Source organism: Panthera uncia (assembly GCF_023721935.1).
Source record: "Panthera uncia isolate 11264 chromosome B3 unlocalized genomic scaffold, Puncia_PCG_1.0 HiC_scaffold_1, whole genome shotgun sequence".
Taxonomy (NCBI): Eukaryota; Metazoa; Chordata; class Mammalia; order Carnivora; family Felidae; genus Panthera; species Panthera uncia.
In genome coordinates this window covers 92,615,803-92,640,874 of record NW_026057582.1, presented here as the reverse complement: position 1 = coordinate 92,640,874, position 25,072 = coordinate 92,615,803, and the positions used below count along the sequence as shown (strand labels likewise).

The 25,072-nt window shown below is 36.5% G+C and overlaps 1 protein-coding gene across 3 annotated transcripts in view; it reads left to right on the top strand.

Moving 5' to 3' along the window:
* Nucleotides 1-25,072, top strand: part of DMXL2 (Dmx like 2) — a 152,411-nt gene that overhangs the window by 79,427 nt on the left and 47,912 nt on the right. For all 3 annotated transcript variants that reach the window (XM_049613614.1, XM_049613613.1, XM_049613616.1), the window contains 4 exons: nt 12,881-12,970; nt 15,091-15,208; nt 21,121-21,240; nt 24,060-24,287. In XM_049613614.1, coding sequence (XP_049469571.1) covers nt 12,881-12,970; nt 15,091-15,208; nt 21,121-21,240; nt 24,060-24,287 — 556 coding nt within the window. The remainder of the gene's footprint in view (nt 1-12,880; nt 12,971-15,090; nt 15,209-21,120; nt 21,241-24,059; nt 24,288-25,072) is intronic.

Below are 25,072 nucleotides of genomic sequence, written 5' to 3'. Positions count from 1 at the left end.
AGATCATGAGCTGAGGCAAAATCAGGTCACTTAACCAACTGAGCCACTGAGGTGCCCCTCCTTGAGAATTCTTATTTGACCCATGGGTTATTTAAAAGAGTGTTGTTTAGCTGCCCAATAAATACTGGGAAGAGATTTTCCTTTTATCATCCTGTTACTGCCTTCTAGTTTGACTCCATCATGGTAGGAGAACACACTATAATTTCAGTCCTTATACATTTATTGTAAAGTTTGTTTTATGGCCAGGACATTGTCTGTCTTAATATGTATTCCATGGCACTTGAACATATTCCACTATTGTTAGATGGGGTGTTCTACATATGTCAGTTAGATTTTATTCTCATTAATGTTGGTGTTGAGTTCTTCTAGATCTTTGCTAATTTTCGGTCTAGTTCTATCAATTCTTATGAGAAGGGTGTTGAAATTTCCAACCGTAATGGTGAATTTGTCCATTTCTCCTTTTAGTTCTGTTAGTTTTGTGTTTCACATGTTTTGCAACTCTGTTTTGCGTATACATTTAGTCTGAAATCAGGGTGTTGGCAGGGCCATGCTCTTTATGAAGGCTCTAGGGGAAGATCCTTTCTTGTTTCTTCCTAACTTCTGGTTGCTTCTACTGATCTTTGGTGTTCTTAGACTTGAAGCTACAATACTCTAGTCTCTGTCTCTGTCTTCACATGCCCTTCTTCTCTCTGGGTGTTTTGTGTGTGCTCTCCTTAGTCTAGTATGACCTTATCTTAAACAGATTAGATCTGCAAACATCCTTTCTGTAAATAAGATGGCATTCTGAGATTCTGTGTAAACATGGATTTTGATGGGATACTATCCAGCCCATTATACTAACCAACATTTTTTCCCTCATAAGTTATATTTACAGTTGCATAGGCAGGAACCTCCAAAGTCTCTTGAGTCATTCTGACTTTCAGAGCCATATATTATGAGGAATTGTGATATTTTTGCCTTTCTGAATGATAGACTACAGGGCTTGCCTTTATTGTTGATCTTAAATTCTTAACATCGTTGCTTCCTGTCGAGTTCCCATTATTTCTGCTGATCTTTTTTGTTTTTTTGTAAGTCAGAGCAGCAGTTTTCTCAGTTACTTCCTCTACTAATTGTGAGTTGAAATACAGAAAGAAGTTGTCACATGCTGTCCTCTTCCTCAAATGAGATTTTTAGTAGATGGTGAGTAGAGGCTAGTTTATTATTTTTTTTCCTTTAAGAGTCATCTGAAAAGATTTGAATTTTATTCTGGGATTGAAGATGGATTTAGGGGACACCAAAATTTTTTGGGCAGGGAATTAAAGGGGTTAGTTTGCAGGATCGAGTATAGTTGATAAGGTATTGGAAGTCTATTGAGGTCATCAAAGCCTGTGGTAAAATAAACTTGAGCTAGAGTGGTATTTGGCAGATATTGAGAAAAGGTAAAGTAGGGCTTAGTAGTTGCTTGACTATGGATACTAAAGGAAATGACTCTAAGGTTTCAAGTTTGTGATAGTGGATCCACTAGCTTTGGTAAGACACTTGTGAGGTGTTGATGATGACTTAAGTTTGAGATACATTGAGTGTGAAGTGATTGAGGTTTTAGGTAGCAAAATGTAGTTAAGATAATCGTTTTGCAGGTATTTGGAAATAAATTCCTAGTGTTACATGTCAGATACCAGTGTATATTTGGTATTTATTATTACAAAAACAATACTTGAAATCTTGAGAGCTCTAAAGGCATTAGTAACAATTAATGTCCATAAAAGTGACCCTGAGTCATCAAGAAGGCATTTATATTGAGAAAACTATTTATGAAGGCAGAGATTTAAAGATTTTATTTTTGAGTAATCTCCACACCCAACGTGGAGCTTGAACTTCCAACCCTGAGATCAGGAGTCCCACCCTCCACTGACTGAGCTAGCCAGGTGCCCGGAAGGCAGTGATTTAATTAAAGCTAAAAAGAATTTTCCAATCAAAATACTGAAGATAAAGTTGTTCTGGTGCCTGAAAGCATAAACTTTTGAACTTTCTTGCCAAGTGATGCTTGGTCAAGGGAGGTTCGTTCATTCATTCATTCCACAAGTATTTCATGAGTACTTGTTAAAGTATTCTATATATTATTCTGTGACTCAGTAATGGGAAGAGAGAAGTGTGGTGTTGAAAGGTAGCTGTTGCTGTTACTAAAAACAAGCCTTTTGTTTACTTACTTGAGAGGGAGAGTGTGTGTGTGTGTGTGTGTGCACGCACATGCATGCGTGCACATGTGCAGGGAGGGGCAAAGAGTGGGAGAGAGAAAATTGTAAGCATGTTCTGCGCTGTCATGGGGCTTCAACTGGAAACCTTGAGATCATGACCTGAGCCAAAATCAAGACTCAAGATGCTTAACCGATTGAGCCACGCAGGCACCCTGTCATCTCTACTTTAGAGATGAGGACACTGGTGTACAGAGAAATGTAATGACTTGTGCCAGTTCAATTAGCTAGTAGTTGTAGAGCCAGGATTTGAGCCCAGGCAGCTGGGCTCTAGAGACCAACCTCTTTTTTATTATTTATTATTATTTTTAAGGTTTATTTATTTTTGAGAGAGAGAGAGAGAAAGAAAACGGGCAGGGAGAGGCAGAGAGACAGAAGGAGACACAGAATCTGAAGCCAGTCCAGGCTCTGAGCTGTCAGCACAGAGCCTGACATGGGGCTCGAACTTTGAATGGCGAGATCATGATCTGAGCTGAAGTTAGATGCTTAACTGACTGAGCCACTCAGGCACCCCTAGAGACCAAGCTCTTAACCACTATGCTGTGCTGCCTCTAAAAAGCCATTTGTTTCTACATGTTTGTCAAGTTGTACCCATTGTTTTAATTCTGTAATTTAAATATATAAATTGATACGTGAGTATAAAAATTTTGATTTTTTTAATAAATGTTTTGGAAGTATATTGAAAAATAACTGCTATTAATTAGGTATGGTGAGACAACTATAAAAGAATCTAGGGGGAATTGTAAAACCAAAAAACTGCACTCATTTCTTTGTAGGTATCTTTCAGTTGTTACTTCAGTTTATAAAGAACTGAAAAAACATAGCCACGGCCTTACAGGAGGGGTTATGCAAGAAAGACGAAAGACATTTAATTCCTATTAGCAGACCCATATATTTAAAGGCCCTCACTCTACACCAAAATACCAGTTAGTTCATGTGCATTGATGTTTTAAATAAAATAAAATATTGAAGGTATATATGTATCATTTTAAAATGATTCTCTGGGTTAAGCAACCTTGTTGAGTAATTAGTCATCTCTCTCTCAATTGTATGGGATAAGAAGGCTTATCCAGTGCATGGAAGGAACACTTAATTCAGATGGTGGTGGTTAGGGAAGAGTTTCTAGTGGAGATGACACCTGACATGAGACTTACTGAAGGTATGAATTGAAAGTGAAGGAGGAATGACCCAGCAATAGCACTGCTAGGAATTTACCCAAGGGATACAGGAGTGCTGATGCATAGGGGCACATGTACCCCAATGTTTATAGCAGCACTCTCAACAATAACCAAATTATGAAAAGAGCCTAAATGTCCATCAACTGATGAATGGATAAAGAAATTGCGGTTTATATATACAATGGAATACTACTTGGCAGTGAGAAAGAATGAAAAATGGTCTTTTGTAGCAACGTGGATGGAATTGGAGAGTGTTATACTAAGTGAAATAAGTCATACAGAGAAAGACAGATACCATATGTTTTCACTCTTATGTGGATCCTGAGAAACTTAACAGAAGACCATGGGGGAGGGGAAGGGGAAAAAAAAGGGAGGAAGGCAAACCATAAGAGACTCTTAAAAACTGAGAACAGTCTGAGGGTTGATGGGGAGTGGGAGGGAGGAGAAAGTGGGTGATGGGCATTGAGGAGGGCACCTGTTGGGATGAGCACTGGGTGTTGTATGGAAACCAGTTTGACAATAAATTTCATATTAAAAAAAAAAGTCAAGGAGGAAAAGAATATTCTAGGTGGAAGGAACAGCCATTAAGAAGAAACAGGTATAATAAGTATAAAAAAATAGAAGAAGTATAAGAAAGTGCATGATAAACTATAAGTATTTTATTATGCCATGCCTATTACAGCCATAGCATTGAATGTAAATGGCTGTCGGAAGTAGATGAGATTGGATAGGAAGGTACAGGCTAGATTGTGGAAAAAATATATTTATTTATGATTACACCCTGCTTTCTTTTTCCTCCCTCCCATTTAATTTACCATATTTACCATTTTTAAGTGTATAGTTCCATAGTGTTAAGTATATTCATTGTTGTTCAACAGATACTAGAACTGTTCTACAACTCTAGAACTTTGAAGTGGTTTTTCTTCAGCTTTATTGAGGTATAATTGACAAATAAAATTGTAAAATATTTAAAGTGTACATTGTGATGATTTGATAGAACTTTGTCTTACAATACTGATACTCAGTATTCATTAAACTTTAATTCTTTTTCCCTCTTCTCCCACCAGCCTTTGGTAACCACCTTTCTACTCTCTGTTTCTGTGATGTTCACTACTTTAGGCACTTCATATGAATGGTATAATACGGTATTTGTCCTTTTGTGATTGGCTTATTTTGCTTGGTTTAATGTCACCTAGGTTTATCCACATTGTAGCAAGTGACAAGATCTTTTTAAAGGCTGCATAATATTCCATTGTATGTATATACCACAGTTTCTTTATTCTTTCACCCGTCATGGACATCTGGATTGCTTCTGTCTCTTGACTCTTGTGAATAACACTGTGATGAACATAGATATGCAAATATCTCTTCGTGATTCTGCTTTGAATTTTGGGGGGTATATACCCAGAAGTAGGATTGCTGGATCAGTCAGTAATTCTGTTTTTAATTTTATGAGAACCTCCCTACTGTTTTACATAGTGGTACACCATTTTACATTCCCATAAGCAGTGCACAAGGGTTCCAACTTCTCTGCATCCACTCCCACACTTATTTTCTCTTCTTTTGATAGTGGCTGTTCTGATGGGTATGAGGTGATATCTCATTGTGGTTTTGATTTGCATTTCCCTGATGATTAATGATGTTGAGTACCTTTTCTTGCGCTTATTGGCCACTTGTATATATTCTTTGGATAAGGTCTGTTCAGGTCTTTTGCCTATTTTGGCTTTTTTGTTGTTGAGTTGTAGAAGTTCTTATGTATCCTGGATGTTAACCCTTTATCAGGTGTATGATTTCTACTTAATTCTTTGATTCTGTAGGTTGCCTTTTTACTCTGTTGATTGTTTCCCTGGACAGGCAGAAGTTTTTAAGTGTGTTTTTTATTTTGTTCCCTGTGCTTTTGATGTCATATCCAAGAAATCATTGACAGAACCAATATCCTTTCCCCATGTTATCATGAATTTTAGGATTTTTTTTTCAATTTCTACAAAATATGTCAGGAATTTCATTGAATATGTTGACTGGTAGTATGGACATTTCAGCAATATTAAGTCTTATAATCCACAGCATGAGATATCTTTCCATTTATTTATATCTTTTATTATTTTTCTTAGGAATGGTCTGTAGTTTTCAGTGTATAAGTTTTTCTTAAGCTTATTTATTTTGAGAGAGCATGAGTGGGGGCGGGGCAGAGAGAGAGAGAGAGGGAGAGAGAATCCTAAGCAGGCTGTGTGCTATCAGTGCAGAGCTCAATGTGGGGCTTGAACTCCTGAACCATGAGATCATGACCTGAGCTGAAATTGAGAGTCAGACATTCAACTGACTGAGCCACCCAGGTGCTCCTTCAGTGTATAAGTCTTTCATCTCTTTTTTTCAGTTTCTTCTTAATTTTTTTTATCCTTTTTATCCTTTTTGATGCTCTACTAAATGAGATTGTTAATTCCCTTTTTGGATTTGTCATTGTTAATGTATAGAAACAGACTTGATTTTTTGAATAAAAAAACTTTGCTGAATCAGTTCTAACAGTTCTTTTGTAGAATTTTTAAGGTTTTCTGCAGATCATGGCATCTGCAAACAGATAATTTTATGTCTTTTCTAATTTTTCTGCTTTTTATTTTTTGTCTAATTGTTCTGGCCAGAACTTCCAGTCTGTGTTGAGTAGTAGTGGTGAAAGTAGGCATTCTTGCCTTGTTCCTGATTTTAGAGAAAAAACTCTCAGTCTCTTCCCATTGAGTATGACCTTATCTTTGGGCTTTTCATATATGTCTTTTATTATATGGAGGTAGTTTCTTTCTGTTCATAGTTTGTTGAATGTTTTTTTCATGAAAGCATGTTGAATTTTTTCACTGTTAAGTCTGTGTCTCTGTGGGGGGAAGGTGGTCTAAGACTTCCTATTCCACTATTTGCTGATGTTACCTTCCCATTATGCCCTGCTTTCTTACAGTCTGTTCTCAACAGAGAAGTCAGAATGGTATTTTTAAAGTGTAATTTGGATCATGTCACTCTTTTAAGCCAGTGTCTACAGTGATCTGTAATACTGTACAGTGTCTGCCTCTTACCTCTTATCCTGCCTACCTTCATTTCTCTGATACTGTGTTTTTCTACTTTTCCTCTACTTCATGTTGGCTTCAGCCACACCAGTCTCTTTACTGGTCCTGGAACATGGCCAACACTCTCTCATCTAAGTGTCTTTTACTTACTGTTCTCCTTGCCTGGAATATTCTTCACTCAGATAACACATGGTTGTGTTCTTGCCTGCTTTAGGTCTTTAGTCAAGGGAGGCCTTCCTGACCACCCCTGTCCACTACTTCCTGTCCACTTTACCACTTTATTTTCCCCTTGGCACTTAGTACTATTTCACAGTTTGTGTACTTTCGTATTTGTGTGCTGTTTGTCTTCTTTTGAATGTAAGATAAGGCAGTGCTGTATTCCCAGTGCCTGATATCTGATAAGCACTCTTTAGATACTTGTTGAGTTGATGAATGAGTTAATGAATATCACACTGAAGAGTTTTATTACCTTGTGAAGACAATGGGAAGCTGTTCTACCAATACGTACTTCATCAGTGCAGTATATGATACAGGTTTTATCCATCCTCTTTTTCTTTCTTCTATCAAAATCTTCACTATTTTGAACTGGTATCTAGTTATTTTGATTTGTGCACTTTTTATTATTGCAGAAATTGAATGGTTTTCATATTTTTATTGGCTGTTGTGTTTTGAATTGCTTGTTTATGTTCTTTGTGGGATCATAGTATTTAAATTGAGAAGGAAGACCATACTAAGTCGGAGAAGCTACACAAAGATCTTTCTTTTGCATTTTATGGAGAAGAACACATTGGTAAGGGTTGCACTTTTTCAGGGAGAGACAATCAGTACCACTTTGATTTAGTCTCTATGTCACTCACTCAGAGCCTAGGTGGGAAACAGATGACACACAAGGGTTTAACTGAGGAGAGTTTAATGAAAGAACTCCTTACAGAGCTGAGCACATGGTGATAATAAAGCACTCAGAGTCTGGTAACAGGATGAAGCCATTATTACCCTGTGGTAGTAAAGATGTTCCCAAAGATGTTCACATGCTAATCCCCAGAACCTGCAAATATGTTACCTCACATGGCCAAAGAGACTTTGCAGATGTAAATAAATTAAGGACCTTGAAATGTGGAGATTATCCTGGATTATTTTGGTAGGCCCAGTCTCATCACATGAGTCCTTGAAAGCAAGAGAACCTTTCTTGGCTGTGGTCAAAGAGAGATGTGACAAAAGAAGAATGGTCGGAGAGATGATATTACTGGTTTTGGGGAAGGAGAGAGGGGGCCATGGGCCAAAGAATAGGGATAACCTCTAGAAGTTGGAAAAGGCAAGGAAATCGAACTCTCCCCTAGAGCTTCCAGAAAGGAATGCAGCCCTGCTGGCAAGTTGATGTTCAACGAGACCCCTGTCAGACTTCTGGCCTACAGAACTGTAAGATATTACAGTTGTTTTGCTTTAAGCTATGAAGTGTGTGGTAATTTTTTGCAGTGGCAATAGAAAAATGTATCTCTATGCCTGAAGGGATAAGAAGAGCAGTAACAGTGTACCAAAGCTTGGTGAGAGCTAATGCCGTGGAAAAGGAGCTGCCTGTTGGGAGAGGTGGCCACACAGGAACACAGCTACTGCCAGAACTGTGGGGGAGAAAGGAGGATAAATGCCCCAACTTCTCTTTCTCTTTTCTCTGCAGTCTCTGACCGGTCCCTCCCATTGACCGAATTCAGCCTGAAGCTGAAGCGGGGTTGCGAACTAGGTGATACGGTCCTGAAGTCAACCTCTTGGAGCACAGAATAAGGCAGACAAGGGTGGAGAATACACCAAGGTTTAGATGCAGACAAAGAATAGCCAGCAAAGTACACCCTTTTTGCCCTTTAGCATCTATTGCTATTCTTTATTTAGATGAAGAAACTTTTTCTCCAGCACCAGGGAAACACAAATTCTGGTTTGGCGTTGTATCATTGTGTAACGATGCAGTGTGTAATGATGTAATGTACTTGCAGTCCTACTTGGGACCTGAATTGATGTTGTCCTACTATCAGTCCTCATCACAGCAGGGAAATCAGGGGGAAAAGAAACAACATGAAGGAAAGCTGTCATAACCCCTGTTTCCATAGATAGTCACAGAGCCTAAATTTGAGAATCGCAGTCTCCTCACACCACCAAATTCCATGTTCCCTTACACTTTTGTCAGCACCTTGGGTGTTTGCCTTTTTTTTTTCTTTTTAAACCTGGTGGAGTGGCCCAAATGTTAGCGTTCTCATTTTCATTGAGTAGATACCCATAGTGGAATTACTAGATCATGTGGTTTTAGTGCTGTATTTTAATGCAAAAAAAATCAATGATGAACAGAATGCCAAAATTTTTAAATAAAGACAAATCCTACAGTACCATGATGAGCCTCGTCGGAGCCTGGGGCAAAAGGAAGAATGTGCACTCTGTAAACGTTTCTGAAATTTTTCAATGGTTAATTTTTTCCCAGAACATTAAAGTAGTTGAAAAGTATTGAAAGTTGGAAGTAAGTATAGTGAAATTCACAATATTATTTTAAGTTTAAATATTTTATTTATGCCCCAAACAATTTATTATACTCTTACCTTTCTGGCTTTAACAAAGCGAACACTTCAATAATCTGATCAAAATTTACTTCTTTGCTAATCCAGTTTTCAACTGAGATTTGTCAGATATAACAAGAGAAAGTAACTTTGAAAGTATGCTTGATGAGTGTAAATGAGAGGTATGAATATAGTTCCTGAACCTGAAAATGAATTTTAAAAAAGGGACAAACTAGAAATGTATGAGGGGCACCTAGATGGCTCAGTCAGTTAAGTGTCTGACTCTTGATTTCAACTCAGGTCATGATCTTGTGGTTTGTGAATTTGATCCCCACATACAGCTCCATTCTGAGTGGGGAACCTACTTAGGATTCTCTCTTTCCCTCCCACGCTCGTTCTGCCTGTCTCTCTCTTTCAAAATAAACTTTAAAAAAAATGTATGAGTTAACAGATGTGTTATTATTATTGGAAAAAGAGCCTATCAAGTAAAAATTAAGGAGATTGTGGGATTCTTTCTTAGTTTCTGACTGCTGATACAACAAATAACTACCATCTTATCGGTGATTTTAAAACAATACTTTTATTATCTTACAGTTTTGGAGGTCAGATGTCCTAAAACCCAGGTGTCGGCAGGGCCATATTCCCTCTGGAGGTTCTAGGGGAGAATCCTTTTTCTTGCTCTTTCCAGCTTCTAGGGGCCCCTGCATCTCCTGGCTCATGGCTCCTTCCTCCTTTTTAAAGTTAGGAGCATAGCATCTTCAAAACTCTCTTTCTCTGGCCTTTGCTGCTTCTGTCACATCTTTCTCTGAATCTGACCACACTTCCTCCCTCTCATAAGGACCATTGTGGTTATAGTGGGCCCTTCTACCTCTAATCCAAGATCATGTCCTCATCTCCAGATCCTCAATTTAATGACACCTACAAAATCTCTTTTGTCATGTAAAGTAACATAGTCATAAGTTCTGAGAATTAGGATGTGGACATTTTGGGGGGCCATTATTTTGACTACCACAGTACAAATTAGTGCAAATACTAATTTCACGTTCAAAATGGAGGTATGAAAATTAACTGAAGTGCTTTAGATCTTGAAGTTTTAACTGGAGAAAAGTTACATTATATAGATAACCTTGTTTACAAAATGCTTGGCTCATATATGTTTTGATAGTTTAAGACTTAGGGAAATTTTGTCTGAAATAGTTTTAAGTGTCATGCAGTGTCCATAATTTATAATATAAAATCAACATTGTTGATTGGATCTTCTAAAACTGACTCACAAATTTTGCTTAGTGCAGTCTTACTCATATTTGGAAATGTACTTGAGAACTTAAAGAAAATAATACTGGTCACAAAGTTGTCCTGCAAAAGAAGTTTCAGTAAGTTGAAGTTAATTAAAAATTATTGAAGATTGTCTCTTGGTCAAGAGACTATCAAATAAGTTGTCTGTTTTGAAAACAAGATAAGTGAAAAGTAGATTTAAAAAAAAATTGGTAAGTTTGCTGCCATTAAAGCCAGGAAAATAAAATAATATTCTTTTGGGATAAATAAATTTAAATTTAAAATAATGTGAATTTTAATGTACCTACTTTTCAGTAGTTTTCAACCACCTTAATGTTCTAGAAAAAAACTAACCATTTAAAAAATACATAAAAACATGTGTGTGAAGTTTTGCTTTTATCTCAGGCTCTAATATGGCTCATCAAGACACTTTTTTTTTTTTTTTTTAAGTAATCTCTACACCTAATGTGGGGCATGAACTCATGACCCCAAGATCAAGAGATGGTTGCACGCTTTTCTGACTGAGCCAGTCAGACACCTCATGACACTATTGAATGCTGTATTTAAAATTCTGATATTTGATTCATTTTGAATTTTTTTGCATTGATTTTTATTTAAAAATCATTTAAGATATTATTTATCTTGATTATTGAGTTTTTGGCACCCCCTCTTAAATTTTGTATCCAGGGTGAGTATTTTCACTCACTTTATCCTAATTCTGGTCCTATCTTCTGCGTAAAATGGGTTCCTTTGTTGGAGGTGGGGTAGGATCCTGTAGTGTTAAATAAGGTATTTGTTAAGGCCATTAGTTATAGTGCCAGGAGAAGAGTTGTTTGCAGGCAAGACAAATCCTTAGCTGGAATGGGTATCCCTACCAGGGGATTACAGCCTTGGCTGCATGTCAGAAGCACCTGAGGAGCTTATAAAATGCCTGATGCTCAGATTGTACCCTAGACCAATACATCAATCTCTGTGCGTGGGACCTAAGTATCAATGGTTGTTGAAGTTCCTCAGGTGATTCAGTGTGCAGCCAAGGCTGAGAACTGTTGGTTTACATCAGTATTTATTAAACTTCAGCATGTACACAAATCAGCTAGAGATTGTACATGAGATTAAAATGCAGATATATTCACTTCAGAGCCTGAGAGTTGCATTTATAAAAAGCTTCTGGATGCTGCTATCGTTGCTGGTCCATTGACCACACTTGAGTAGCAAAGATTCATGGTGTATTAGAGATATTCCCGTGTTTTAACCTCACCACCTGTAGGCATCCAGATTTCAATGAACAAACCCAGCCGACTGTTAACACCACTTGCAGGTGTCTGAGCTAACACTTTTAAATACTGAATCTTGGGTGAAGGTACTTGTAACAATAAATTCAGCCCTACCCAACCACCACGTATCTTGTCCTCCTTGGTCTAATAACCCTAGAATCTGTTCCCATACATGGTTTCTGGAATCCTGCTGACAAGAAAGATCCTACAGCTCCAGAGTATGTGCTGTTTTCCCAGAGCCAATCTTGTATAAATGCCCCTCGGCTAAGCTGGGATCTAACCCCTCTTAGTGGCCTGGAGGTGGTAAGAAGTAATAGAGGTGATTGATACTAAGGAGATTGGGCAGTTCCTTGTGAGGTAACTGCTTCAGGTGAAGTTACTGAAAGGTTTTTATGCAAGAGAAGCCTGATTGGAAGAAGGGAAAAGGGAATGTTTTTTTTCAGCACAAGGGTTTTGGAGTTGGGGGTCCAAAGTTAGGCTTCCTGTGTTAGTTCGAACATCCTCATCTCAAGGCAGAGTCTCACTTCTCAGCCATTGCCCTTATCTTCTAACTGGCAGAATTGTACTTTTATTTTTTTAAGTTTTTAAAAATGTATTTATTTTGAGAGAACAAGCAGGGGAGGGGCAGAAAGGGGGGGGATGGAGGATCAGAAGCAGGTTCCGTGCTGATAGCAGAGAGCCTGTTGTGGGGCTTGAACTCACAAACTGAGATCATGATCTGAGCCAAAGTCGGACACTGAACCGACTGAGCCATTCAGGCGCTCCTAATTTTTAAAAATATTTATTTATTTATTTATTTATTTCGAGAGAGAGACTGAGAGAGAGCAGGGGAGGAGCAGAGAGAGAGAAAGGGAGAGGGAGAGTATCCCATGCAGTCTCCATGCCTAGTGTGGGGCCAGACATGGGGCTTGATTCAGTGACCTTGGGATCATGACCTGAGTCAAAATCGAGAGTCAGATGCTCAACCTACTGAGCCACCCAGGTGCCCCCAGACTTTAAATGGTATTGCAGATCTGCCAACCATACACATGGGCATTGGGCCAGACCCTCAGCCATGTCCGTCTTGAAGCTTTAAGATAGCAAAATGAGACATGTTGAAAGAACTAGATGCCTTGAAGTTAAGCACTATTTAGGTAAACACTATAGATTTTTCTAATTGGTTTGTTAATGTTAAACATGAGAATAAGATTGAATATAGAAGTTTGAAATATTTCTTTGAATGTATGAATTGCCATTGCCAGTAAGTGAATATTTAGAGGATCCCTCAATGTCTGAGATGCTATATCATGTTGACAGATTCATGCATTGTTGATCATTAACATTTTGTGTTTTTGTTTACAGAAACTTATTGGAGAAGTGTTTAATATTGTGAGCCAACAGTCTACTGCTCGACCTGGCTGTATTATTGAACTCGATGCAATAACCAACCAAGTAAAAACATGCTTGTGAATTGGGGATATTAATATACTTCATCCCAGAATGCTTTATTTGCATCTATTTCATTCTCAGAATAATTTTCTTGTTTAGTACTAAATGTAGCCAGCTTCTCTTGATTTCCATAATGAAAATCTAATGATTTAGGAATTACTCTCCAGTTGAATTGTACCTGTAGCCCTATTTCCTATTTAAAGGTCATTTGATTGAGTGAGGGAAACCATGAAGGAAAATACAGTACAGCTGCATAGGAGCTTGGTTAGTGGTTTTTTTTAATATTATTACTCATTTCAGCTCAGTTGATAGTTTCAGCTTTAGAGTGTTTGCCTTGTTAGGCTGGATGTTAGATATTTTGTATCCAGTAGAATGCAGATGAAAGTATACATGTACTTTCTAATCACAGTCTTTTGTGTAGCCACTGTTCTTCCCAGCTACTATCTAGGAAAGAGGGAGAACCCTTCTCCCTACAGCCACTTTGTAAATTCCTTTCTAGCCCTTAGGATATTTGTTTCTTCAGGATCATGTTGATGGACTAAGGGATAGAACTAATGTATTCATTCTAAATAGGAAAAAAAAAGATTTTTTTGGTGAGGAAGTTAGCAATATTTTCAAACAAGGAAATGAGGAATGAGCTAATCATATTTAAAAATAAATATAGTTATGTTGTTATTTTTTCCATGATGCCTTGCGTATTCTGTTGGGGAAAATGTAATAATTTCCAGCAATGAAGAGAAACTATCATGTCAGCTCTTGGCAACAGAAATGTGGCTGCCAGACTCAAATTACTAATGCTTTCAAGGAGGTCCTTAACCTGTGATTTCCTTTTTCTCTCCTCCATAGAGGTATAGGAGAAGAGTGGATTGTCTTCATTCCCATAAAGGTCTTAATTTTTAAAGGACTGGGTGTTAAAGTCATCTCCCACTTTAGCTCCTTCTCTTCGGGGGCCACTCTCACTTAGCATTATGGTTTTTACTTCATACCTGTTCAGATTTTTTCTCCTCTAGTTGTGGTTATCTTTAACACAATGGCTGGTAAACAGCAAGCACTGATAAATGGCTTAGGCTTATAAATTACAAAGTTTAAAACTCATTCTAGGTGTGGGCCCAACGTGCTGTATGATTTTTATATCCATGAAGACGTCACCCTTCCCTTTTCATTTATTTTTTTTTTTCCTTTGGGGCGGTTACCTTTTGTTTTTATTATAAATGTGAAGGAATTTTTGGTTTCTATCTGGAGAGAGATAAAAATACTATATAACTTTCCTAAAAATTCTGTGGGTCAGCCTAACCTTACAGTTCTTTTATTTCTGTGTACTTTGCAAAGAGGTTGATTTCCTTTATTCTGTAAGATTTAGCCCACAAGGAAGATTCATTCCTTCCTTGAAATCTGTGGGGTAGCCATCCAATTATCTTGACACACTTCCATAATAAGATTTTGTTTGTATTTAGTCTTTCCTTGAATTTCAGCTCACTTTTGTGATTATAAGGAGCCATTTGTGATTATTTTTATCTTTTTTTCTGTATTGTTCAAAACCACGTTTAGCATAGCAGTAGCAGCTCACAGTGATGTGTCATCCCTCCTTTTAGAAATCCTAGTTACCTACATGTAGCTACATTAATCCAGAGATGTGTCACTCAGCTGCCTGTTATAGGGCCCCTCATAATTCCCTCTAGACAGACTGGGAATGCTTTGAGGATTTATTTGGGTTCTCAAGTGGAATTAGGAAAACCAAGTAAATCCTGTACCAGTTACCTTATTACATAGTCAGCATAGCCTTCTCCAGCCAGTCACGAAGACCTGATATTTTTGAGTTCCCAATTGTATAGATCACTTATGGTTGTGTGTGTGTGTGTATGTGTGTATTCAGAAGCAGATCTGTTCATTTCTTTTTATTATTATTCAATTCTGCTATGGGCTGTAGCATCTTTTAAAGCAATTTTCTCTGCCCAGGTGATTTAATGATTTTTTTCCTGTTGCTTTTTCCTTTCTAATTCATCAGTTAATAAAGAATAAAAATTGTTAGATTTATTTCTTATACATTAGTGTTCTTAGGAGATGAGGGGTGGAAGATAGGGAATTTCAATGATAAAACTTCATTTTTTTTTTCATATTTGTAGTGTGGCTCAAATACACAGTTGCTTCATGTGTTTCAAGAAGACTTCATTATAGGATACAAACCACATAAGGAAGATATGGAGAAAAAGGAAACAGAAATATTTTTTCAGCCATCACAAGGTACTTTTAAAAAATAGTCTTGACTTTGATACCTTAATATTAAAAAAAATCTCCAAATTTATATTGAGGGTGGATCTTTATATCAAAAGTCATCACTCAAAATTTTTAGTAAATAATACCATGTGATTCTGTAAAAATTGCTTGTTTGTGAAGAAGGCATGTGAGTGAAAATTACATTTTTAAAAAAAATTTTTTTTTAACGTTTATTTATTTTTGAGACAGAGACAGAGCATGAACGGGGGAGGGTCGGAGAGAGGGAGACACAGAGTCTGAAACAGGCTCCAGGCTCTGAGCTGTCAGCACAGAGCCCGACGCGGGGCTTGAACCCACAGACCGTGAGATCATGACCTGAGCCAAAGTCAGATGCTTAACCGACCAAGCCGCTCAGGCGCCCCGAAAATTACATTTTTAAAGATAGTTTCATTGATGACCTAGATTTTGCCAAGAAAATGTTAGTTATGAAACCTAGTTTAACTGTTTTAAAAAGTAATTTTAATTGTTCAATTCTACAAGTAAATTGTTTTGATTGGTAGTAAGTTCCCTGTGGTGTCTTAAGCAAACCATTTAATTTTAGTGTATTTTTTTTTTAATTTTTTAATGTTTATTTATTTTTGAGAGAGAGAAAGACACAGAGTATGACCAGGGGAGGGGCAGAGAGAGAGGGAGACACAGAATCTGAAGCAGACTCCAGGCTCTCATCTGTCAGCATACAGGCTGATGCAGGGCTCAAACTCACAAATGGTGAGATCACGACCTGAGCCAAATTTGGACCCTTAACCGACTGAGCCACCCAGGAGCCCCTTAGTGTAAGTTTTTAAAAGTCCCCAATAAATTGCTAGAGACCATTGATGAATATAGAATGTAAGACATTGTTTTGTATGCTGGATCAGGAACCTCAGATACACTGGGAATTAAAGGTACCACCTCATAATTTCCCCCTCTGATGTGTTGTATTTGTTTTTGTGTTTCAGAAGAAAGTAGTTTTCCATAAGAGCTTTCAGGAATAGACCCCATATGATGTTAGTTGAAACTTTATTATTTAGCTTAAAATGTTTCTTTTAAAAGTCAGAACTTTGTAATTATAAAACAGTCATGTTCTCTTTGAATGTAGAACGTATTTGAACATAGAACAAATAGAATGCTTTCTTTCTGAAAGAAGGAAAGACATATTCTACTTTAAGAATGCATTTTATATGATGAACATTCTTTTAGTTTACAAAAGGTTTCCAGATGTTTTATCTCATTTGGTTATAGATTGTAAGTATCTAAATGGACATATTTAATTTTCTTGGTATAGCTTGTATCACAGAAGTATATATAGATATTTCAGTACAGTATTTCTACCAAATTTATACAGTTAAGTGCCTTTTCTTTAGTGAAAAATAAGAAAGAATGAATTTTTATCTTCTATGAGGCTTACCTTAAACATATCTTCACTGCTTACTAGTAATTTTTTTCCTTTTATGTATTTTGCTTTTTATATGAATACTTTTCTTCTTGATAAAGTTATTAGTTGTCACATTGTTTTATTTCACTCTCACTAGGGTGTAAAATTACTGCTTTATAGATTTAAAACGTGCTTTTCCATAGTATTTCACCTTTACAAAGATTTAAACTCTTTTATATGCTTTCCAACAGACCTAGGTACTGTTTATCATTCTACTTCTAACAAGAAATTCATGCCAGTCTACTAGAAAATGCTTATAGGAAGTATTTTATTATAATATTTTTAATTGAAAGACTTAAATTTAAAAATATTTTATTTCCCTCTTTTGACATTTCTTTATGTCATTGCAAAATTATGCCAAAGGATTTCCCAATGCCTTTCTTGGTTTTCCTTTAGATGTTGTACAAAATTTCTTTGACATTCTTCTTGATTTTGAAGCTATTTTCTTAAAAGACTTAATAGGTAGACTTTCTTTTTTTCCTGCCCCTACCTTATTTTGTACTTTCTAAGTTTTAATTAAAATTTAATTTCTTTTAATTAAGAAAAATGCCTATTACAGACAAAAGTAGAGTGCATAGTCTAAAGATTTTAAGATTTTGTTGCACTTGCTTTACCTATCCTATTTTCGTTTCCTTTTTTCCTGAATATTTTATTTTATTGTATTTTTATAAGTTTTATTTATTTGTTTTGAGAGAGAGCGAGAGAGCACACAGGAGAGGAGGGGTGGGGAGAGATGGAGAGAGGGGATCCCTAGCAGGCTCCCTGCTGTCAGTGCAGAGCCCACCATGGGGCTTGAACTCAGAAACCGTGACATCATGACCTGAGCCAAAATCAAGAGTTGGATACTTGGACTGAGCCACCCAGGTGCCCCTTGAAACATTTTAAAACAAACCTAGTCATCATATTGTTTCACTCCTGTGTACTTCCATATGCATTTCTAAAAATGACCTTCTTACATGAGTGCTTTTATCACATTGATAAATAACAAAATTCCTCAGAATTGTGTAATACCTAGCCCATGTTAACTTGATTCAGTTGTCTCAAAAATGTCAAAATTTATTTTTTAATTTGTTTGGATCTGTATCCAAACAAAGTTCACACATTGTATTTCATTTTTGAGAGTATTTTAAACTAATGTGGGGCGCCTGGGTGGCTCAGTTGGTTAAGTGGCCGACTTCAGCCCAGGTCATGATCTCGCGGTCCATGAGTTTGAGCCCCGCGTCGGGCTCTGTGCTGATGGCTCAGAGCCTGGAGCCTGTTTCAGATTCTGTGTCTCCCTCTCTCTCTGCTCCTCCCCTGTTCATGCTCTGTCTCTGTCTCAAAAATAAATAAACGTTAAAAAAAAAAAAAAATTTTTTTTAAATAAATAAATAAATAAATAAACTAACATGACCCCGCCCCCATTTATACTCTCATTATGCCACTTGATGTAGAGAAAGTTATTTTATAGCAATTTCTCTAAGTAGTTACTTGCGGTGTCATTCAAACTTTCTCCTGTAAAGTACAAATTACCTCTGTAGATTTGATTAGATCCAGGTTCAACTTCCTAGGTGAAGCTGTGTCCTTTATAGAAGGACATAAGAAAGAACATCACTTAGGAAGTCTCATTTTTAGTGATGCTAAGATGCAGAAGATTCATATAATAGGTGATTCCAGTGTAATATTTGCCAGCAATCTGCTATATCATGGTTTCTTTTTCTTTTTTTTTAATTTCTTTTTACATTTATTTATTTTTGAGAGACAAAGTGAGACAGAGCACAAGTGGGGGAGGGGTAGAGACAGAAGGAGACACAGACTCCTAAGCAGGCTCCAGGCTCTGAGCAAGCATTCAGCACAGAGCCTGACATGGGGCTCGAACCCACGAACTGCGAGATCATGACCTGAGTCGAAGTCGGTCACCCAACCGACTGAGCCACCCAGGTGTCCCTCTTTTTCTTTTTAAAAAATGTTTATTTATTTATTTTAAGAGAGAGTGCCTGAATGAGCAGGGGAGGGGCAGGCAGCGAGAGAAGGAGAAGTCTCCCAAGCATGCACTGTGCTCTCAATGCAGAGCCCAGTGCAGGGCTCAATCCCATGAACTGTGAGATCATGTCCTGAGCCAAAAGCAAAAGTGGGACATTCAGACAACTGAGCCACCCAGACACCCTGTCTACTATATCATGGTTTCTTCCATTAATGTTTTTTACTCCATTATTTCATTAAGGATTGAAAAGTTATGTTTTCCTAATCTTACCAGTTTTCATTTATTATCTGGAAAGTATTTGTAAAGAAAAGCTTTCCCTTATCAACTGAAGCTATTTGGTTACTTTGAAATACAGAGTTATTTTTAGGAAATGTAGGGTAAGTATTTAGCTCCTTCCCTTTAATTGGCAATTTCAGAGGAAGGAGTTTGTGCCCAAGTTATCAGCAGGTATTACTGATGAATATGATGTTGTTTGGTTCAAGTTGGTCCAAGTTTGTCCTGAGTCCTTTTGACACAATCTCATTGTTCTTGCTAGTTTACTTTCTTTCAGGCACCATAAGTCATCCTAAGCTCAGGTTACAGATATCCTTTGAAAAAATGGAGTCATCCCTCCAAACTGTTCTTTTTAATGAGGTGTGGTATTTAGAGACCACAATTAGACCTCTAGCAGTGCTCATTGAGTTGTCATTGAATGTCAATGAGTTGTCATTATGGATTTTCTTTCCTTTTTATTTTAATTTAGAGAGAGAGAGAGAGAGAGAAAGGGAGAGAATCTTAGCCAGGCTCTGTGCTTAGTGTGAAGCCTGACACAGGGCTCTGTCCCACAACCCTGGGATCATGACCTGAGCTAAAATCAAGAGTCAGATGCTCAACTGACTGAGCCACCCAGGCGCCCTGGGTTTTCATTTTTAAAGACAGTTTTTGCTCAATATCACTCATAAGCAAGGAAATGCAAATCAAAACCATAATATCACCTCACACCTGTCAAAATGGCTAAGATCTAAAATACAAGAAATAACAAGTGTTGGCAAGGTTGTGGAGAAAAAGGAACCCTCATGCATTGTTAGTAGGAATGTAAACTGGCACAGCCACTGTGGAAAAGTATGAAAGTTCCTCAAAAAATTAAAAACAGAGCTAGCCTATGATGCAATAATCATACTACTGAGTATTTACAGAAAGAATATGAAAACACTGATTCAAAAGGATATATGCACCCCTATGTTTATCGCAACATTTATAATAGCCAAAATATGGAAGCAGCCCAGATGTCCATTGATAGATGAGTGGATAAAGAAGATGTGGTATGTGTATGTATGTATATACACACATACATACACACATACATACACACACACAATAGAATATTTTTCAATCATGAAAAAGAATGAAATCTTGCTATTTCCAGCAATATGGTTGGCACTAGGGAGTATGGTGCTAAGTGAAATAAGCCAGTGAGAGAAAGACAAATAACATGTGATTTCACTCATAACTGGAATTTAAGAAACAAACTAACAAAGGGAAGAAAAGAGACAAACCAAAAAACAAACTCTTATCTATAGAAAATAGATGGTTACTAGAGAGGAGGTAGGTGGGAGGATTGGTGAAATAGGTAAAAGGATTAAGAGTATGCTTATTTTGATGAGCACGGAGTATATATAGCGTTGTTGAATCAGTATATTGTATGCCTGAAACTAATGTAATATTAATATTATATGTTAACTACATTAGAAGAAAAAATATAAAAAGTTTTTGCTCTGTGTAGATCTCATTTTCGTATATGAAAAATAAAATTGTCAACAGGGAAAATTACTTCCACAATGCCTTATCATAAAAAAATGCATGAAATTTCTAAACAGTCTTTTCTATATCACCACTACTGCCCCTCCCCATGACTTTTAATTTTTTTAATGCTATTTTCATATAGGAAAATCAAGATAAATGTTACTTCAATTTTCCAAATAAGGAGTTAATGCCCCAGTTACTGTGAGGGGCATCGAGTGAAGCTGACTATGCTCTTGCATACTCTCTTCCCCTTTTGCTCTATGTCTTTCTTCTTTTCTCTCTCTCCTTCCCTCCCTCTCTCTGCCTCCCTCTCTCCCCCTGTTTCTCTTCCTTCCATTCCTTTTGTTTTTTCTTGCCCTTCCTTTCCTTTTTCTCTTATGTGCCCTTTCTTTCTCTTTTGGTATTTTTATAAACTCATGGTTTTCTCTATAGTCAATATGTTCTAATAAATTGCATTCACTTATTCTTTGATGCTCAAATTGTCCATCTTTGACCAATAGGTATACCTTCATATTGGCTTTTGTGTACTTTTGACATAGCCTCATTAGTCTTTGACAGCTACCTAACTTTTGACATAAAAATGAAATATAATTGCTCCTAAATATCCATTCTGCCATCTTCTTCCTAACTTGTATATATATCAAGAGATGTTTTTTAAAAGTATCTTTCTTTTAACCCAATAGAAAAACAACTTAAATAAACTTTTCCTTTGAACAATAGGGTATCGTCCACCACCGTTTTCAGAAAAGTTCTTTCTAGTAGTAATTGAAAAGGACAGCAATAATTACTCTATTCTCCATATGTGGCACCTTCATCTTAAATCTGTACAGGCATGTTTAGGTAAGTAATTGTATTATATTTGTATGCATAGATGATATGAAGTGAATTCATTTTACTGAATGTTTTAGGTTGATTAATCCTTTAAAATGAAGATCCAATGAGCTATAAATTGAGTTGCTGGATTGAAGTATGGATATGCCAAGATTTTAATTACAAGATCATACATAATTGATGAAACAGGTTAATATAAAAACAAACCAGTCATGGGTGTGTTAGACATCTATTAAAAAAGTTTGATCAATTTGTTTTTTTCAGTTAATATTTATTGAATTGTTCTAGGTGCTGTTCTAGATACTGTTTCTATAAATCTGTTTTTACCAAAGAATTAATATTGTGCTTTTCTGTGGATTAATACACACTGCACACACAGTATACATTAGCTTTAGCATCACTCTGAGAAGCAGATTTTCCGTTTATAAAAACATGATGGAACATCTGAAGCTCATAAGTAGAACTGTGTAGAATGTTAAGAAATCCAACAATACATTATTTTAGCCATGGTTTTGCTGTACACATTCATGTTAATTTCATAGCATATTAGAAAATCTGTAGTATGAAGCAAAGAAATTGATCATGGATCTTTCTTTTACAAAAAACTTTTACTTTTTGAGAGATCATTGTTAAAATGAACTGCACAGATAGCCATACCAAACTGTAGCTGCTTTAAACTGGTTAACTCAGAATACTTAAGAGTTTTCAAAATACTTTATTTTTTCTGGTGGTTATATTATTCAGCTGATTTTATACACATTAAACATTTAAAATACAAGTCAACTAATATATATTTTTTCATTCCCTTTGTAATTCACATTATCATATAACTGTAAATAGCTGTTCTAACTGGGCCATGAACTAGTGTTAGAAAAGCCAAATGATTTGATAGAAACTTTACTTGTGCCCAGTTGAGCCTAATCATTTTGAGGCAGCAGGAATCCAAAAGTTCTTTCAAAAGAAAGTTCTGAAGTTAATTCTTGGTGTTACATATTGTTTCGCAAAAATGGAAGAATAGAGTGATCTTAAACCAACTTGTCAGGAAGACAATTTTTAACACAATGGAGTTGGACACAGAACCAGGAATAGTTCTGAAGAGATTAATAGAGGTAGTAACCGATCCTTGTGGTAGGACGGGAAGAATGTGATACCTTCTGTCCCCACTGCTTATGAGGGAAGTGTTCCCACTGCTATTCCCCTAAAGCCAGGGCTAGTATAGAGTTGCTTGCTTACTCTGTTTCTAATAGTAGTAGAAGGTCACAAATAAGAAGATTACAGTAGAGGCAAACAAATAATATGCTCCCTTCAACTATGACAGGAAGCATCTTCTATCTTTTTGGTTCTAACGTTCACAAGAGATTTAATATAGTATATATTGTCATTCACGGCTTATACTTGAATATATCAGTGTGTTGAAAATCCTGGCAGAGAATGAAATTATGGGCTTTAAATTTAGATGGGGAAAGAACAGGTTGACTACCTTTCAAGTGCCAGGCACTGAGATAGATAAATACTTTATATGTGTGAGATAGATATTATCTCCAGTGTACTAATGGAATAATATTAAGTAACTTGACCAAGTCCCATGTCTAGTTTATCATAGGACCAAGTTTCAAAATCAGGTTTTCTGGCTCTACAGCCTTTGTTTTTTTTTTCTTGCTCTTACTTTCTTTCTTAGCATGAGATATACATTAGAAAATTGCCTGGTTTACAGGAAGAGGAATAATATAGTTCAACCTTATTTTGCAGATGAGAAAATGACCAGAGATGGTCAGGTGCCTTGTGTGAGGAAACATATCTAGTTAGTGGTAGAGCTAGGAGTAGTGCTTTTTTTCTGCTGAATACTGATGCAAGTTTGTAGTCTCATTCTCTTTTATGGACAATGTTTTTATATTTCTCATCTAGTGGTCTGCCATTCTAAAGTAGATGGATACATTTGCCATCCACCAGAAGCAAAAGGGGATTACTTACCATCTCTTATTAATCTACAATTAATATACAAAGCAAGCATCATCCTTGCCCTTGATAAAGTCATAGTCTAATTGGAGTAGACAGGCACACAAATAAATAAATGCAATTCAGAGTGTCCCTCCCATGTATCAGAAGCACAGATAACTGAATCTGCTTAGAGATTTATATTCCATTCTAATGTAAAAGCTGGAAACTCTTGGGAAGAAGATCAAGGTCAATATATCTTACAAAGCTAGTCAACTAATAATGTCTTAAAATTGCTTAGAACTTTATTTTTTGTGTTTGTTTCTGAAATCATCTTGTTGCAACACTTGGTAGTCAAGAGGCTGGTGTTTTAGTGTCTTCTTTGCTCCTAGCTAATTATATGGCTTTGGGAAAGTCATTATGCTCTCCAAACCTAAGTTCTTTCATCTACTATGTGAGGTAATACCTTGTTATTTCTCAAAGTTTGATTCATGATGCTATGTTTCAGAAACACCTGGGATGCTTATTAATACAGATTTTTGTGGTCTACCCCAAAACAACTGAATCATTCTTTGTGTGGTGAGGCCCAGGAATCTGCAAGTTAATAAGTTCCACCTCAAGCTTTTGATATTTTTTAAAGGTTGAAAACATTGGACTAGATAACTTGAGGTTTTTTTCTAGCTTTTACATGTGATTAAGTCTGTCTGTGTGATGGAGTTGGTGATAGTAAAATAGTTAAAAATCTGTCAGGGTAACTGAGCAAAAGTCTAAAAATTGGCCTTGTCTCCAAAGCACTTTAAAAAAAAACCATGTTTCTTAAATGATAACAACGTATTATTCTAGCTAATGTATATAGTGATGATAGTAATATATTTCATAATTTATTTTCAAAGCTAAAGCTTCAGAAGGTATTTCATCAGAGAGTCTACTTTCAGTCCCTGGACAGAAGAATGTAGACTCTTCTCCAGAAACATCTCCTAGTGTGAGCCCCATGCCACATTCTGCATCAATTGCCAATCTTCAAACTGCTAGTAAACTTATTCTGAGTTCTAGACTGGTATATAGCCAACCTCTTGATCTCCCAGAAGGGGTTGAAGTAATAAGAGCAACACCTTCAGCAGGTAAGGTAACTTTAAGACTGGGTATTCACAGCTCAGAGTGGTCTTCAGTCGTGAAATGCACAAACCCTTCTGAAATATGTGCTATGGTGACAATTGTAATTTTCTGGTAATGACAAATATGTTTAGAAATATGTCTTTATTAGAAAGTTTTCTGTGATGAAGATAATCGGCCTGACAGAAAATGATGTAAATATTTTAATGTGAAGTTTCTTGCCTGCACTATGATTTCCTATAAGTAGGAATGGTATGATAGTACAATTGTAAAGAACATATGTATTCATTTGCAGATAATCAAAACTTTTTTTTTAATTAAGCCTTTTCATTCATGTTGTGCTAATCATGTGTCACTTTTATTAAATAAGTTTGAAGAGGAATTGGCAGATAGTTTGGGGAAAAAATGTAGGATATGAGATTATAGTTTGGCTAGCCTAGAATGATACTGAATTTAACAAGGTGGATAACACAATTTGGAGGGCAGGTATATTTAAAATGATCTGTCACTTGTAGAACCATAATTGAAGAGTTCCTAGAATAGTATTTTTTGGGAACTAAAATTGGAGGGTCAAGCCTATTCCAGTTACTGGTGAATGATTTTGAATATGAGGGTTCCTTTATTCATAAAATAGGTTTGAATTCAGAGTTAGAAAGATGACATTAATGGTTTACTCTGGGCTTTTGTGGCTGGTGCAGATATGGGCCAGTTTTTGAATTTTTCACAGTATTTGGAAAGTTTGGGATGTACTCAGAATAAGTTTATTGGAATTGATAAAAATAAATTCTGTTTT